The sequence below is a fragment of the Urocampus carinirostris genome, chromosome 17 (genome assembly GCF_059441175.1).
Source record: "Urocampus carinirostris isolate Australia breed hairy pipefish chromosome 17, RoL_Ucar_1.0, whole genome shotgun sequence".
NCBI classification, from domain to species: Eukaryota; Metazoa; Chordata; class Actinopteri; order Syngnathiformes; family Syngnathidae; genus Urocampus; species Urocampus carinirostris.
Genome location: NC_142365.1, coordinates 25817618 through 25833223, shown reverse-complemented (window position 1 = coordinate 25833223; position 15606 = coordinate 25817618). Strand labels below are relative to the sequence as shown.

Here is a 15606-nt window from a genome sequence, read left to right as displayed (position 1 = left end):
GTCATTCAATTCTATATTGACTTTTCTGATTGCTTGTAAAAGATTGGAATCCTGGCCAAACTTGTTCCGGTCTGAGAGAGTAGAATGTCTTTCTTGGAAGATTGCTAAGTCAGTAAAATAATTAAATGGAAAGTCAGCTTTTTGGGGCAATTTTCACATCTGGGGTATTGTACCCGACTGCACATAAAAGATGGTATAGGCATTCAATGTGGTCCTTGCATGTGAGTGTGGATTGTCTTTCTTGTAAAAAAAATGTCGAGTCAACAAAAGCAAAAGTGCTGAGTCAACTATTTTGGCCATTTTTCACATCTCCAGTAACCTACCTGACTACCTGTAAAAGATGATCATTAATAAACTCCTTTCCCATTTTACTGGGTAGGTAGACACACAAATAGAAAAACAAGCAGATACATACTAAACATACATACAATAATCACCACCATCGCTTTGCTCGCTGGTGACATGGTATTTCCAGCTCTACCTCTACTCTCCCTCTTATGGGGCTTTTGCCCTTGGATTGAGTTGAACATTGTGAAAGAAGTTCCTGTCACCTAACAGACTTGATGTGATCCAGCTCTGATTGTGGTTAATATGTAGACATCTCAAGTTTTAGTGTGTGAGCAGGAAGTAAGAGGAAATAGCTGGTGGACACAACCTTTTCAGGTTGCTAGCAATTGACCCTGGGGCCGTTCCTGACAAAGACGCATTGACAAGAAGGCGCAAGGACAACCTGCTGCCTGCTCTATTTTACCTTAAGGTTGATCATGTCACCATGTGTATGGCACAAGAAACACAAATCCATGTCCATACTATTATACAATACGCAGACGGCCAGGTGTTGCTTTGCCCTGTCAGGCATGCTGCTATTTTTAGGAATACATGTATGCTGACAACCAGCGGGCACATTGTGTAATGTGTTGAGCTACTTTACAAGAAGCAGCATCCTTTGTGTTCTCTTTAGCTTGCAGCTTGACTTTGAAGTTGAGGAGAAGAGAGCATCCACCTGCATCTCAATGCTTGCCAGCAACATGTTTGTTTTTTTATTTGTTTTCCAGTCGCGACCCCTTATCTATGATCTGTACTGTGAGGTAAAACTGTAGACATTTGGTTGTTGTTTTTGCTACATTTTATGAATTCTCAAATTTAGCAACATTATGAGCATTAATCATTTCAGTCTCTTACAAATGTGTGTAATTAATCTCCGCCTTTTAAAAAACGTTTCTGGCGGCAAGATAGTGACTTTAGTAGAGTGATCAAAGTCAACAAAAGCACCCCGCTCTTTTGATTGGCACTGGATTGACTTTGAAAGTCCATAAAAGAGCTTGAATTTAGCCATGAAAAGGGTTTACGAACCCTGCAGTGTGCTCCTGGAAAAGGGAAGAGGATCATTCAGGATAACAAACATGTAGCCATTTACTGCCCTGCATGGTCGAGTAGTCGGGTATAACTCCTTTTGTTAAAAGTAAAAAAAAAATGGTCTGGAGTTTACTACAGGCACCTGACAAATTATCAGGCTCCAGGTGACAAAATCCTTGTTCATAGTGGAAAAAAAAAACTTTCTTTGACCTTTCAGGGATGTTGTCAATGACACCAGACACCACTCATTCCTATCCAGTACTATTCCTACAGTGAAGCAAAATGCTCACACCGAGTGATGATGCTGGAAATGTGTTTTAACAGCTGGAATTTGGAGACAACTCAGACTTGACAGAAAATGAATTTAGCAATGGTTAGTACAGAGACATCCTGGATAAAATTCCGATCCAAATTGCTCTTGACCTCACCAGGGTTCATTTTTCAGCAGGACAAGGACCTGAGGCACACGGCCAAAACATCAAAGAGGTGGCTTAGGGACAACTTTGACCGTCCTTGAGTGAGGCAGCCGAAATCCAATTGAATTGAAAATCTAGAGAGAGATCTGAAAATTGCTGTTTACTGACACTTCTCCACCAACCTGATTGGGTTTGGGAGGTGCTGAAAAGAGGAAATGAGAAACTGCCCAGTGCCCAGAGATAGTTGGGACAAGCCTGTGACATTATAGTGAAGAAAAAGATTTAAGGCCTTAAACTGCCAGCAAAGCTGGTTCGAAAAACGCCATGTTGTGTATATAGTAGGGCTGCAACGATTAGTCAACATAGTCGACAAAAAAATGGTAATAGAAATGGTTGACAAATAATTACTAATCGACTATTGTCGTCAGACACATTTTAGAGTTGGACAGAGTAAGGCATCTCTACTTTAGTATATTCTCTGCTGAGAGTAGCTCATGCGCAATAGCATCTCTTTTTCAAGCGAGATGTATAAAAAGCCATCTTCTGGACACTTTCCTGATGCACTCAAAGTCATTTACACGTTATGTACATATTTACATCCCAATAAAGTTAAAGAAACAAAAACAGCTGCATAGCGGACGCTCACTTTCCCATCACGCTCAAAAGGTTTGCCTTCATGAAGGTGGAGAACCTTTTTGCCGTCATGCCCTCCACTTGACCTAAATCTTCCAGCTGGGAAAAGGCGCCTCTATGTTTATAGAGAAATAATGATGTCAACATCAAGTATGTGTACCAAAACTTGTAAAGTTTGAGGGCATTTTATCCTGGATATGGAGAATTAAAAAATACTGGCTACGTTTGCAAGCCAGGTCTTCAGTATCATGGCACTATATTTAAAGAAAACATTGGACAGTTGAACGAGACGGAGTCTGACTTGCCTCGGTAAAATCAAGTAACGTTCAAGCCAATAATGTTTTGATGACATGCAATGTGCATTTTATAAGTGTACATTTGGATATGAAAGACAGCTTGAGCTTGTGTTTATTATCATTTTCCACATGACTAAATCAACGTCTTGCTGAATTTAAGAAAAAATGTGAATTATCCAATTATTTGCCTATCATTTCAATATTCGGTGACGAGTCAACGATTCAAATAGTTGGTAGTTGCAGTCCTAGTATACAGATTAAGAAATGGAGACCATTCATGAATCCATCCTTGACAATGAGTATAACACTAGTGTTTAGGGTCTGTCTCCCCAGGGCAAGAGAGGGACTAACATCTTTGTAATACACTTCCTTATCTGTACTACCCTGCTTTGGAGAAAGGCAGCTGAATATTTGATTAGGTCTCTCTTACAGCACTAGAAACATTTGCTGACATCACTCTAGATTTTTTATATTAATTGAGTTTTATTTTTTCATCATGTATTTATTATTATGGGTTATCTACCTTTAACACCAAACAGCCCATAAATAACAGTGACGGTTCGCTCCACAATGATGCCCTTTATCTCTCCACTGCCCTCCAGTCTCTCACCTTCTCCTTGAACCTCATTATTTAGATAAATCAGTCAACTTGTTGGTGCCTCATTTCTAATGTAAGATGCTGTGTGCTATAACCCTTTGATTCATCCACTTTCACTTTTCTTAACATGTTCTGAATGTCGTCGCTCTCTGACATCTACCGTTTAACAACACAGCAGCTGCAAAGAACAGACAAATAGGAATAGCCCCTGGTTGGCGCCCATTAAACTACCATCTGTCTATGAGTACTTGCTTATTTATTTATCTCATCCAATGTGTGTTCAAAAGAATACTATGAGCACTCAGGCACTGTCAGTCTAGCGTTAATCTGAGTTTCAGTATTCGTTTGACACCTGGTTCTCATATGCGGCGTTTCATGATCTTGTTGAACCTGTTACCACTCCAGAATGTCAGTCTTGACAGAGAATACTGCTCGGACTGGGATTGTGGCCCTCTTGCGGCATTCTGTTTTGACTCCCCACCCCCAACGTCTGGCTGACTGTGTGTCTGGGTTTAGTTGGGGTTGGTCTGCTTTTAATTTGAAGCGGTGTTTGTTTTTGAATCCCCCCATCTAATCTCCTGCCAACTTTCTGACTGACCGTGGCGTGTTTGCTCACGTTTTTTGCTTTAAGATGCTGCACGCCTATCCAAGACTGAAGCGTAAGCACTAGGGCTGCAACTAACGATTTTTTTAATAGTCAACTAGACACATACCAATGAAACGATAAGTCGAATAATACAATTTTTTTTTAAATTTAATGATAAGGCAAATGATAATAAACACAAGAAACATGGGTACAATAAATAAATACATGTTTTATGCAACATATTGCAGATTCATACAAAAATGTAATAAAAATGCCCTAAAATAAATGAATAAAACAAATATTGTGTGCATTTAAGAACACTCAGTGATAAACTTCAAGTATGTAACAAAACTACTTAACAACTCTCAACGGTTTTGATATCTGATGACTGTTTTTCAAACTGCACGCATTAAATTAAAAATCCATTTGTCAGGCACGGTCTGGCATTAAGCTCAATCTCTTTTTTTGCCGAATATATACATATAGAATGTACAATGCATGTCATCAAATGCACAGGGGCTTGAAGGGTACTTGAATCTGTTTAGTTCAACTGTTTGACGTGCTTTTTCTTTAAATGGTGCATCACCGATACGCATAGCATGATACACAAGGTTTGCCTTGCAAACTTTCCAAGTAGCCTTTTTATTCACAGTAGTCGGGGTAAAATGCTCTGAATCAAGTTTTAGTGCCCGTACTGGAAGTTGATGCCGTAATTTCTGTATGTTATCACTCAAGACAGAGACGCTATTGCGCATGAGGAACTCTCAGCAGGGATTATTATCATGTAAGATACCTCACTCTGTTTGAAAATCCTGTCTGGCGACAATGAATTCCATTGTCGACTATTTCTATTATTCATGATTGTTGCAGTCCTAGTAGGCACATGTACTGTATGTCTGTGTGCCCGATGTCACATGGCTTCTTTCTTCATCACCATTATCCTGAGTGACATCTCCTGTTATGATGGCAGCTGTATCAATTACTATGATTACTACTCTCATTATGCTGATGACTTGTGCTTTGACTAAGGGAACAAATCAACTTAAGAATGCACTAATCAGGCACACACATGAGCCAATGTATAATTGTATTTATGTATGTATTTATTTATTTACTATATTCTCTTTTCCACAGTGAAACCATCCAAGCCCAGGTGCTATGCCGAAGGGCTCACACAGGAAGGCAAAGACATTGTTCTTAGGTGTACGTCCAATGAGGGCACCAAACCCATGCAATACAGCTGGGAGAAGACCAGCAACGGAAAAGTGCTGCCGGCTTCCGGCGTGATGGGTAATGCTTTTGTGCCTATCACCATCCAACCCATGGAAATTGCTTTCACACCATTTAGCTTTCTGTTACACTCGTTTTTGTGCCCTTGCTACAGACCCAGTGGGAGGTACCATTAATGTGAAGAACGCATCTGCCAGCGCATCTGGCACATACCGATGCACTGCCACCAACCGGGTCGGAAGCGATGACTGTATTCTTTATCTCAATGTCACACCTCGTAAGTAGACACTTGATTTACGTTGTTTCATTGCTTTTTATCTGCCATGTTAAAGGGTGGTTTACAGTAAAGCCTTATTTCAGTGAGACCGTGCAATATCCAATGGACAGAATGAAGTATGGATGGAAGGATAGATGGATGAAAGAATGTGATTGAAGTCAAGTCATGTTTATTTGGATAGCTCTAATCACAAGAACGTTTTAAGGGCTGCGCAGACCACAGAACATTGATACAGCATACCCTGATCTCAAACCTACATGAGGGCAAGGGAAACTCAAAAACTTCTGCAAGAGGAAAATAAGAAACCACATGAGTTAGTAGTTTGCAAGCTATTTTTCATTTAAGGACACTCTGTATTATTTGACCAATAGATGTAGCTGCATAGTGTAGTACAACTGAAAACAAGTGCTAAAAGGCACAAGAAAGAACACAAACTGAGGCAACTCAAAGTGACCAAACCACACCATTTTTCTTCTAATTTTATTGCCCAGCCATGAGTTTTTTGGGTACCCATAGCAGTAGGATGGCAGGCAATTATGTCTAATCCTCTTAGTGAGGCACATGTTATGTAGAATTACTTGACCTCAGAGTTTTTGTAAAAATTGCAAGATTATATGATTGTGAATGTAGTTTTTCTTAGCTTATTATTTAAATCAATATTGGCTTTATTATATAAATGAAGTTTTTTACTACTGAGAGGCGGTAAATAATACACATTGTCCCTTAAAATATTATTGTTAAAAGTGAAATGATGATTATGTTAATATTCATATGATTATTTTTCCCTTTTTAGTGTTAGGACTAGTTTAATATTGGTTAGAAGATATCATTGTTATCTGAAATTAATCAACAGTTTTTCAAATTACATTTAAGAGTAAGATTTTTTTAATAGAAATACTACTGCGACCAAGTTATATAAATCTCGCATGGGTGACTGAAAAATAAAACTTCCATCCCGTCTTATTTAGGATTTAAGATCTGGAATTTCATTTTTTTCCAGCTTGTGTTACTTCTTATTTTTCCGAACGGAACAAAGATGGCAGTATAGTCGAATTGTCTGTAGTCAGCATATCCGATGACACATTTATGTAGTGAATTTTTTTGAATAGATAAATGCTTGTAATTAATCTGATTGGTGTATTGCTGCCAACATTTTCGATCCCAGCAATTCACTCTTTCAAGAGGGCTTCTCCATGGCAGTAAATTAATTCTGTCTTTGGTAAGAACCATATTTAAATATCATCAATCATCAAGTTATATTCCGTCAATTACATTTCTGCCTCAAAAATCTGCTCTGCAGTTTGGTCACATTCTTAAGAGATCATTAAGTTCTACACCATCAAATAAGTTGATCAATAAACATACAATGATAATTCTACTTAAGAGATTAATGTGTTCTCAGATTGTGCACATATTTAGAATTTCTCCTATCTCAAGTGAATTTTCCCCGACGCAATAACTAAAACCCAATTAATCCGTTCCTGCCCCCCCAAAAGCATACTGATTAACCCTAAATAGCTCCTCCTGTCACTAAGAACTCCTTCAAATAGTCATTGAACTTAAAATAAGTCATTAGATAAACATTAAAATAATTGGATGACGAAAGCCCCACAGGAGCAGGGAAAGTGTCGTGTATCTGGTGGCTGTGGTCAGGTTCTGAGATCAGCGTACTTTGTGGTGGCCCTGCCAGAACTGGCACGGTCCCTCTATATTCTTGAGGAATATGACAATTTTTGTTTCATATTTAGCATATTTACACTGAGTGCCAGCCCAAACGACATATAGTAGACTTTTGTTGCAGTGTTTTGGGAGTAACACAATAAGAAAAACTCGTATCAGTTTGAGTAACTGCAAAGAGCTCACTTTTTGTTTCTTAATTAACAGTTGAGCTTCCTTTCTTCTTTAGCTCCCAATACTGCCGGAATCATCGCGGGAGCTATAATTGCTGTACTGCTGATCCTCATCATTATCGCCATCATTCTCTTCTGCTGTTGTCGTGCAAGACACAGGAAGAAGTACGAAAAAGAAATCTGCAACGAGATAAGGTAACCCACCACACGCATGTATAGGATTTGGCTCACTGATAAGTACAGGTAACAAATATTAATCACACATATTTACTGTAGTATATAAAACTGCAGATTTAGGTGAAAAATCAATTTTAAAACTTTAATACTCAATACCTGCTAAGAAGTCTAAGAGATTGCGGGGCAAAAATGTAATCAATCTCTCGAGTACAACATTAAAGATGCAAACGCTTCCACTGCAAATGTGGTGTGAAAGTGACAAGGGAACATGAATGAATGCCTAGTAAATATGGGAATGAAATCAAATCAAATGAAATATGTGAAATAAAGTGACACGTATGACAAGTGTCGTTTTTCAATACTGTCCTGTTGTAGCACACTAGTCTCAAACTCAATTTGCTTGGGGGCTGCCAGAGCAATTTTGCGGGTGAGGTTGGGCCTTATCGGGATTTCCACAAGAAAATATCTGATGAAAAACCTTACACTGTTCTACAATAAATGTTTAATCAAAAATCTTACACAACAGATCTAAAAGAAAAAAAACAAAGTAATATCAATCTGTATTAAATGAATCAATCATTTGCATGGGCTGCCATTACTGAAGGGGACACTGTATTATTTGACCCTTAAGATGTCGACGCATTGTTTGATGCTACCAAAAATGAATGCTTCAAAGTACAAGGAAAAATACAAACTACGGAGACGGTCTCCAAACTGCATCCTTTTTCTCATTTTGTTTTGCCCACCCTTACAACTATTTTACCTACAAGTAATTTAAATAAATGACCCTGGTATTTTTGCTTTTTAAATATCTTTTTTTATTATTAATGCACTTGTTTCTACCCCTAGGCAGCTCTAAATAATACACACTGTTCCTTTAAACTTTCATATTAGGGCTGGGGCCTCAAAGTATCATGCGACGGGGTGCAATTGGGCCTCAACTCGCAAGTTAGAGACCAGGGTTGTTGAACTTTGGAAGCAGGAGCACATTTCCATGGTACATTGCAGTCCTTATACAATGACTCACCTATGCTCAGTGTTCAGCATGATACTGTGAACAGTAGTCAGTTACTTCATTTAAAATTTAACTCTGTTACCCACCAGATTACTGAGACCAAGTAGTGTGTTACTCTGAAAGTTGGTTGGATCCCTTAACCTCACGGGTCGTTGGGGCACCATTTGCTGTGGCATGTCTAGGCCAACGTCTCTTTCCACCTGGTCTTGAACCGGGGACGTTTTGCGTGTCAGGCGAATGTCAAAGGCTGTATGTGACAACAGGGAGGACGCAGCATTATTCGGCAGTTGTATAGTTGTATCGAAAGTCATTGTCTGCATTTAATGAGTAACGCAGTGATTCTCCAGGTAGTAACGATGGTTGAATTTTATACTGATATTAATAACGTGTTACAGTTCTCGTTACTGCCTATGAGCTTTTCTTCTGAAAATGGCTGGAAATGAAGCTTGTGGTCAACAGCTATACTACCACAATATATAAACGCGCACACATAATGCTTCCACCCACCATGAACATTTTTTTTCCCCATCAGCATTTTTTTTTTCTACCACTCCTCAAATAAACAGCTGTGGTAATCAGTTTGAAAGCTTTGTTTGCTCTGCGGATCCTGTGTCGTGTCTGTTGCCCACCCCCTCTGCCCGCTACAAAACATCCTCCTCTCCATTCAGCCCCGAGGTTCTGCACAACCGGCGGGCTTACTATCACTCAGCTCCTGACTGAATCTGTCTAAGACCACAATGTGCAGTAGGACAAAGAGGATTAGACCACCGTTCGTCTCTAGAACTAGGGCTGCAACTACAACAACTTTTTTAAAAATATTTGTCAAATACAGTAATACAGTGTTTTTAGTTGGAGGCGTGTTCCAGAAAGGTCCCACAATAGTCAAAACCCGAAGTAGAAACAGTCATTAATTTATTAAATACCACAAACCCAATTTACAGGCTCAATGATTTGTTTGACAAACATAAGTACTGTACTTTATAATCTTTCTTTTTACAAATAACTTTGATACCGTCAAATTATAATATTTGAAATAATTGTGCTCCAGTATTGCATTACTGTATTGATTTAAGACATGGTCCACTTCAATGATTTTTGTCGTAATCATGTGAATGACCAGAAATTGTCGTGAACATTCCATACAAATAAAAGCACTGTATTTTATGAACGTTTTATTTTTTAATTCTTAACTGACAATTATAATTTAAAAAATAATCTTGCTATTATATTCCGCTATTGTATATTCCACTTTGGTTATGAAATATAATTTGTTGTCTGACTTGGGCACTTGTGCTGAGAAAGCAGCTTTCTATGAGCAAAAATCCCATTTTGGCCCAAAGGAGTTAAATGTGAATATTATATTAGTGTGTCAATTTTTTGTATTTATATTTGTGCCAGTTTGGTTCACAAGGCTAAATTAAACGTTCGTTATATTGCCGTATTTTCCGCACTATGGGGCGCACCCCCAAAAAATAGTTTTTGGTCCTATATCTTCCATAGATAAGGCGCACTGGATTATAAGGCGCTACAATGGGAACGTCAACAGAACAGTCAGATGATTCAGTCAAACTGATTACCCCCTTAACATTCCCAAAGCTTGCAAAGAAGCAAATACGTGTCCTAGACACGTGCGGATGCGGTGTCCGTACGATGTCACTTAAATGCGTCATTTCAAATATCATTCGGAAGGTTAAAGTTTTGGAATTCAAGAAATGCCAACCATTCCTTACTTTCTATTTTCTTTTTCGCTCGCAACTTTACTGTGCATATGACAATAAACACTTGGAATTGAGTTTAATTAACTCAACTCATCACAGCAACATCAAGATCGTTCTAAAACAAGATACCGGGAAAATATAAAGCCGCATAACTCACCTAAGTTCTCACGTTCAATAATGATACGCAATCATGGTCTTCTTACAACCGTGAGTGTGTAGTAAATCCAGGAGAGTAAAATGTTTACAAATACAGACTAATGAAACATGTTTCTTTATGGCGTACTTTAGCAAGCTTGCTATTCAGTCATCTTTTTCGGCCAATTGCAGGGTTTGTTTTGGCCCTCTAGCGTATCCGAGGCTCCGAATAACTTCAGCCAATAGCGATCGATGTAACGGATCATTGACACATCTTTTTCGGCCAATTGCAGGGTTTGTTTTGGCCCTCTAGCGTATCCGAGGCTCCGAATAACTTCAGTCAATAGCGATCGATTTAACGGATGATTGACACATCTTTCTCGGCCAATTGCAGGGTTTGTTTTGGCCCTCTAGCGTATCCAAGGCTCCGAAAAACTTCAGCCAATAGCGATCGATATAACGGATGATTGACACATCTTTTTCGGCCAATTGCAGGGTTTGTTTTGGCCCTCTAGCCAATCCGAGGCTCCGAATAACTTTAGCCAATAGCGATCAATTCAAATAATGATTGACACATTGGTTAGCCAATGAAACGCCGGTATATAAATCCCAGCATACACCGCGGACTACTCCACGTTCGGGGGAAAATCGAGTCGGCGGCTGTTGCGTAAGTTGCGAGACCTTGCGAATTTAATATTTAGCCATATATAAGGCGCACTGTATTATAAGGCGCATGGTCAGCTTTTGAAAAAAATTAAGACTTATAGGTGCGCCTTATAGTGCGGAAAATACGGTATATCTCAATGTTTCGGAACTATATATCTTGCACCACATATTTTGCCGCCATCATTTGGACTATATGAAAATCTGCTTTTAACTTCCTTTAGCGTGTAGAGAAGTCCAATTTTGTTGATGATCGAAAGTTGCTTTGGCTGGACCATTGACTCGGGCGCCCGCCCACTCAGGCTGTTTGACTGACGACATACACTAGCCTATTACAGTCGCGCACACACACAGTTCACGTCCAGCTAATACACACACACACACAATCTGCCCCATGCAGCATTTGCTGCGTGCTCTTCGTTTCCCACAATGAACTATACTTTGATATAAATTACAATAAAAACAATTCAAGTTAAAATCCAAAAAGCAGTGAACCAGCGATAACCAAAGCGCAAAGTAGCAAGGGGTGTCTGTATTTCTATCATCCATTTTTTGTCAACTGTGCGGACTAATCGTTGCAGTCCTATCTAGAACTCACATTTGCTGAAATGCCACCCCATGACGCAATGGTCAACACAAGCGCTGGCCCCTCTGGCTGAGTTTGCTGGAGCATTTAACTGGATTAATGCTGCTTATTAACTGTTAATGTGGCTGCAGAGGGGGAAGAGGGCATAGCTGAATTTGGTTGCATGCTTCATATTCCAAAAGCAATTTCAGTGAGCATGGTTAAGCAGTGGAGACGTCGCGCTATTTAAATTGACTCTGCAACTAATTGTTTAATCAATGGTTTGTTCTTTGTCTTAAATGAGTCTGGCCGCGATGCTCTTGAAATGACCCATCTTCTTGAGTTTGAGTTGTTGTCCTTATTATGAAAGTAGAACCTTCTTGGGCTCATACCTGCATCAAACTCATTGCGTGATCGAGCACTTCACAAAATTGAGTTTGTGTGAACGACTAAAAATGATCATTGTTTTTCCTGTTTTAAAAATTGTTCACCAGCAAAACTTTATCAAAGAGTGCTAGTTGATTATTCTAGCAAGTGTTTGTTGTTTTGACATCACTGTCACTATCAGCCAATCATGTTGCTGTTCTTGGATATTCCCACCCTGAAGGGTGGATTTTTTGCTCTAACCTAGGATATGTTAAAAAAGAGAAAATGCTCAAGGGAGGACCTTAAGAACAGGTTGGACTTCATCTGAAGGCTTCTATTCCACTTGATACATAATAAATACATTGCATAAAATACAAAGATGACAAATAATTTTTGTGTATAGTTTTGTAGTAATCTCTATGAAAGTCGATATTTTTTTAAGCTTCGCAATAAAAGAATCTCATACTTTAAACTAATCCCGCACAAATCATTCTCCAAGCAAACAAATAGTCTAAACTGAAAATCTCAACGTTACCTGTACATTAGTGTAGCAATTGCGTAGTCCTAGTTTAGCGTTAGTGCAACGTTACCTTGGTATTAGTAGTACCTTATTTACTATTATATAAATATAAATTGTCATTATATTTTTACCGTTTATATTTGGCGGGCCGCATTAATAAGCCTGCGGGGGCCACGCTTGTTTAATATACACAAGCCCAGAATATTCTGTTTCATGTATTGTATTGGAATAAAAGCCTCCAAGGAAAAGCTTCACTACACAGCAATTGTTTTTCTAGTATAGTCCTGTGACCCTGTTACTGATTTTCACATTTTCACTTTGTCATGTAAGTAAGAAATGGGTCTGATTCCCCAGCTTTAACCTGTAATGTATGCGGGAATAGACACAGAAACATTATTTATGGGTTTTTGCTCCATTGTTTCAAGCATCTGCTGTTTCCGATTTCTCCCCAGAGAGGACGTCCCGCCTCCCAAGAGTCGAGTTTCGACAGCACGCAGTTTTACGGTGGGCAGCCAGCGTTCTTCTCTGGGCTCCATGTCCCCGTCCAACCTGCACGAATACGCCCTCAAGACCCAGTATGACAAGATCCCCTCGTCCGAGGATGACAGACCCCCCAGCCACACTCCTTTGCCACCGCCTACTGCTCCCAGGATGGCGGGGCCCAACCTCAGTCGCATGGGGGCCATCCCCGTCATGATACCCGCCCAAAACAGGGACGGCTCCATTGTTTAACGCCTCCCCCTCTGCAACAAAGGAAGAGATGAAAAAGAGCTGACTCGCTCTTTCATACAAATGACAAGTCACTCCTGCAATGAAGACCCGAGTGCTGTGCTGCGGAGAAGAGAATTGAATTTTACTCGAGTCACGCAAGGGCACATAGACTTTTTTTTCAATCAATCACTATTTAGAAACATGTATGTATATTACTTTCAGGACTTTCGCGCTGAAACATGAACTTGTAGCAGAGTGGTTGATAGAGAAATTAATTGTATATAATTTTTTTTTAAGTATAGTTGGCCCACGATTTATTAAAGACTGTACGTCATGACCAATTCCAGACCATCTAAACCAGGGGCCTCAAACTCAATTTTCTCGAGGGTCAACTGTTAGTGAATATCTTTTTTCCCTGCACAAAATAAAGCAGACAGTATTGGAATTAGAACATAAGTCGGTAAAAATTAAATAAAACAATAATTCTGAAAATAAATAACTAGATACATTTTCTACATAATATAAGATATAAAAGTACAAAATTAAAATATTCATATGATCAATCAATCAGTAAAACTGGGCTGCACTTTGAAATGTCATGCTAGGGTGGGAGCCTCTAACTATCATCCTAGGGGTTGCAAATGGCTTGCGGGCCATATTTTTGAGACCATTGATCTATACAGCAAGATGAGTACGTGCTTGTTTGGAATTAATACCCCAGCTTCTTTTAGTAGCATAGTAAGATACAAGCTTTACACGGAACAAGAAGTCCACAGAGGACGCGTAAAGATCAAGATTAGATACTTCTGAACAAAGGAAATTGAAATGTTAATGTCTCTAACACAACTTTCTTGTTTCGAGTCAAAAGATATTGGAAAATTGCTCCCTGTGCTCGGGTATGAATCTTTTTTGGTTTGACTGCTCATCTATGTCTCGGTTTATCATATTTAGTTGTTTTTTTTTTGTATGCAGATATCACTCGGTTTTCGCGGTTAATGGGAACAAGAACCACCCGCAAAAAGTAGCGTTGCACCTTTATAAAACCTTCAAAGGGTTAACCTTACCTCGAGAAGACGTCATTATTGACTGAAAGTATACGACTGTAACAAAATAATAGATATAGATCAACAAACAATAACACTATAGATAATTGCTGCTGAATAAATGTTTAGTCATTATACAAATGTAAAATGAAATTAGTGGGCTTTAAGTGTAAGAAAGCAATTTAGACAGTGGACGGCTAGCTGCACGCTAGCATCAGGTTTCCTTGAATGGAGACAGATCTCTGCAATGATTAAAACAACGTTCCAAAAGGTAGCGGTTTCCCACGAGTTGTTGAACCAAGTCATTCGTTTCATGGCTAATGGACCTGGTGTTGAAAAGATACAGGGTCTGCAGCGGTAGCTTCAAAAAGTTGTTAGTTTGGCCTTTAGCAGTACCTCGGACCAGCAACACTGCTCTTGCCTTCTCCCAAGCGCCGCCCCAGTGGCTTCTGGAACCCGATAACAATCCATGAAGCACCCGCTGGTGATAAGAATGTTCTAGCTTTCTCATGACTTATCAGAATCCAATTTAATTGATTTATTTTCAAGCTAAAAGCTAGCTGTCGTGGTGCTTCCCAGTTTGTTTTGATGTGGTGACCGTGACTGCGCAGCATACACTAGCCTATCACACTCGGGCACACAGACGGTCACTACCACCCAACACAGAGCGCCCTCCCTAGTCTGTCCCCGCGGTGTGTTGTGTCTAACTGTGTCTAACAGAACACAATGCACAATTCAATATCAACGACAATAAAGAGAAAATCAATTCAAAATCCGCGAAAGCATGAACTAGCGATAATCAAAGTGCGAAGTAGCGAGGGGTCTCTGGGGGCCTATAAAATGTGTTTTTTTATATTTTGATTTTGATATTTTATTATTTTATATTTATATTACATATTTTGAGCAAGAAAGCCTTAACTGAGTCTTGGCTTTGTATAAATCTTGGTTGAGCCTGAATGAGAACTACATGACATACAATTTGTGATTAAACCATCCATGCCCATTATAGAGCCGCACATTTTATTGGTGCCTCCCCCAAGAATTTGAAAAAGTCCTGTCTGGTATTCGAACGCAAACAATTGGCTCTCGCTAAGTAGGGGGTTCAAACATCCTCCCTTTGCGATTGGCTGGATTACTGCGTCTCAAACAGGCTTAAAAAACAATAAGTGCTGTCTTCAACCCCTACTCATCACATACACACACTTGCTCCCTCCAGATTCTTCAGAAAAGAGACAGCTGGACATTGAGGTTCACTGAGCAATTAACTCTCAATGTGAATAACCGCAAAATGGCAATAACACGTACACACACCAAACAGATCAGCGTTGATCTGTTGCAGTTGCATCTGCCGCACGTATAATCCCCCTTATGTGCGGTTGGATTCTAAAGAGGCGGCCTCTTCATTAACCTTTCCTTCCACACTTTATATGAAACTTGTCATTCTTGCGCAG

General features: G+C 39.4%; 1 protein-coding gene across 1 annotated transcript in view; it reads left to right on the top strand.

Moving 5' to 3' along the window:
• cxadr (CXADR Ig-like cell adhesion molecule) overlaps positions 1 to 15000 on the top strand; it is a 61883-nt gene extending 46883 nt beyond the window's left edge. Inside the window, exons 4-7 of the mRNA XM_088321569.1 lie at positions 5020 to 5175; positions 5270 to 5392; positions 7299 to 7437; positions 12854 to 15000. Coding sequence (XP_088177695.1) covers positions 5020 to 5175; positions 5270 to 5392; positions 7299 to 7437; positions 12854 to 13133 — 698 coding nt within the window. The 3' untranslated portion in view covers positions 13134 to 15000. The remainder of the gene's footprint in view (positions 1 to 5019; positions 5176 to 5269; positions 5393 to 7298; positions 7438 to 12853) is intronic.
• Positions 15001 to 15606: the final 606 nt, after the last annotated feature.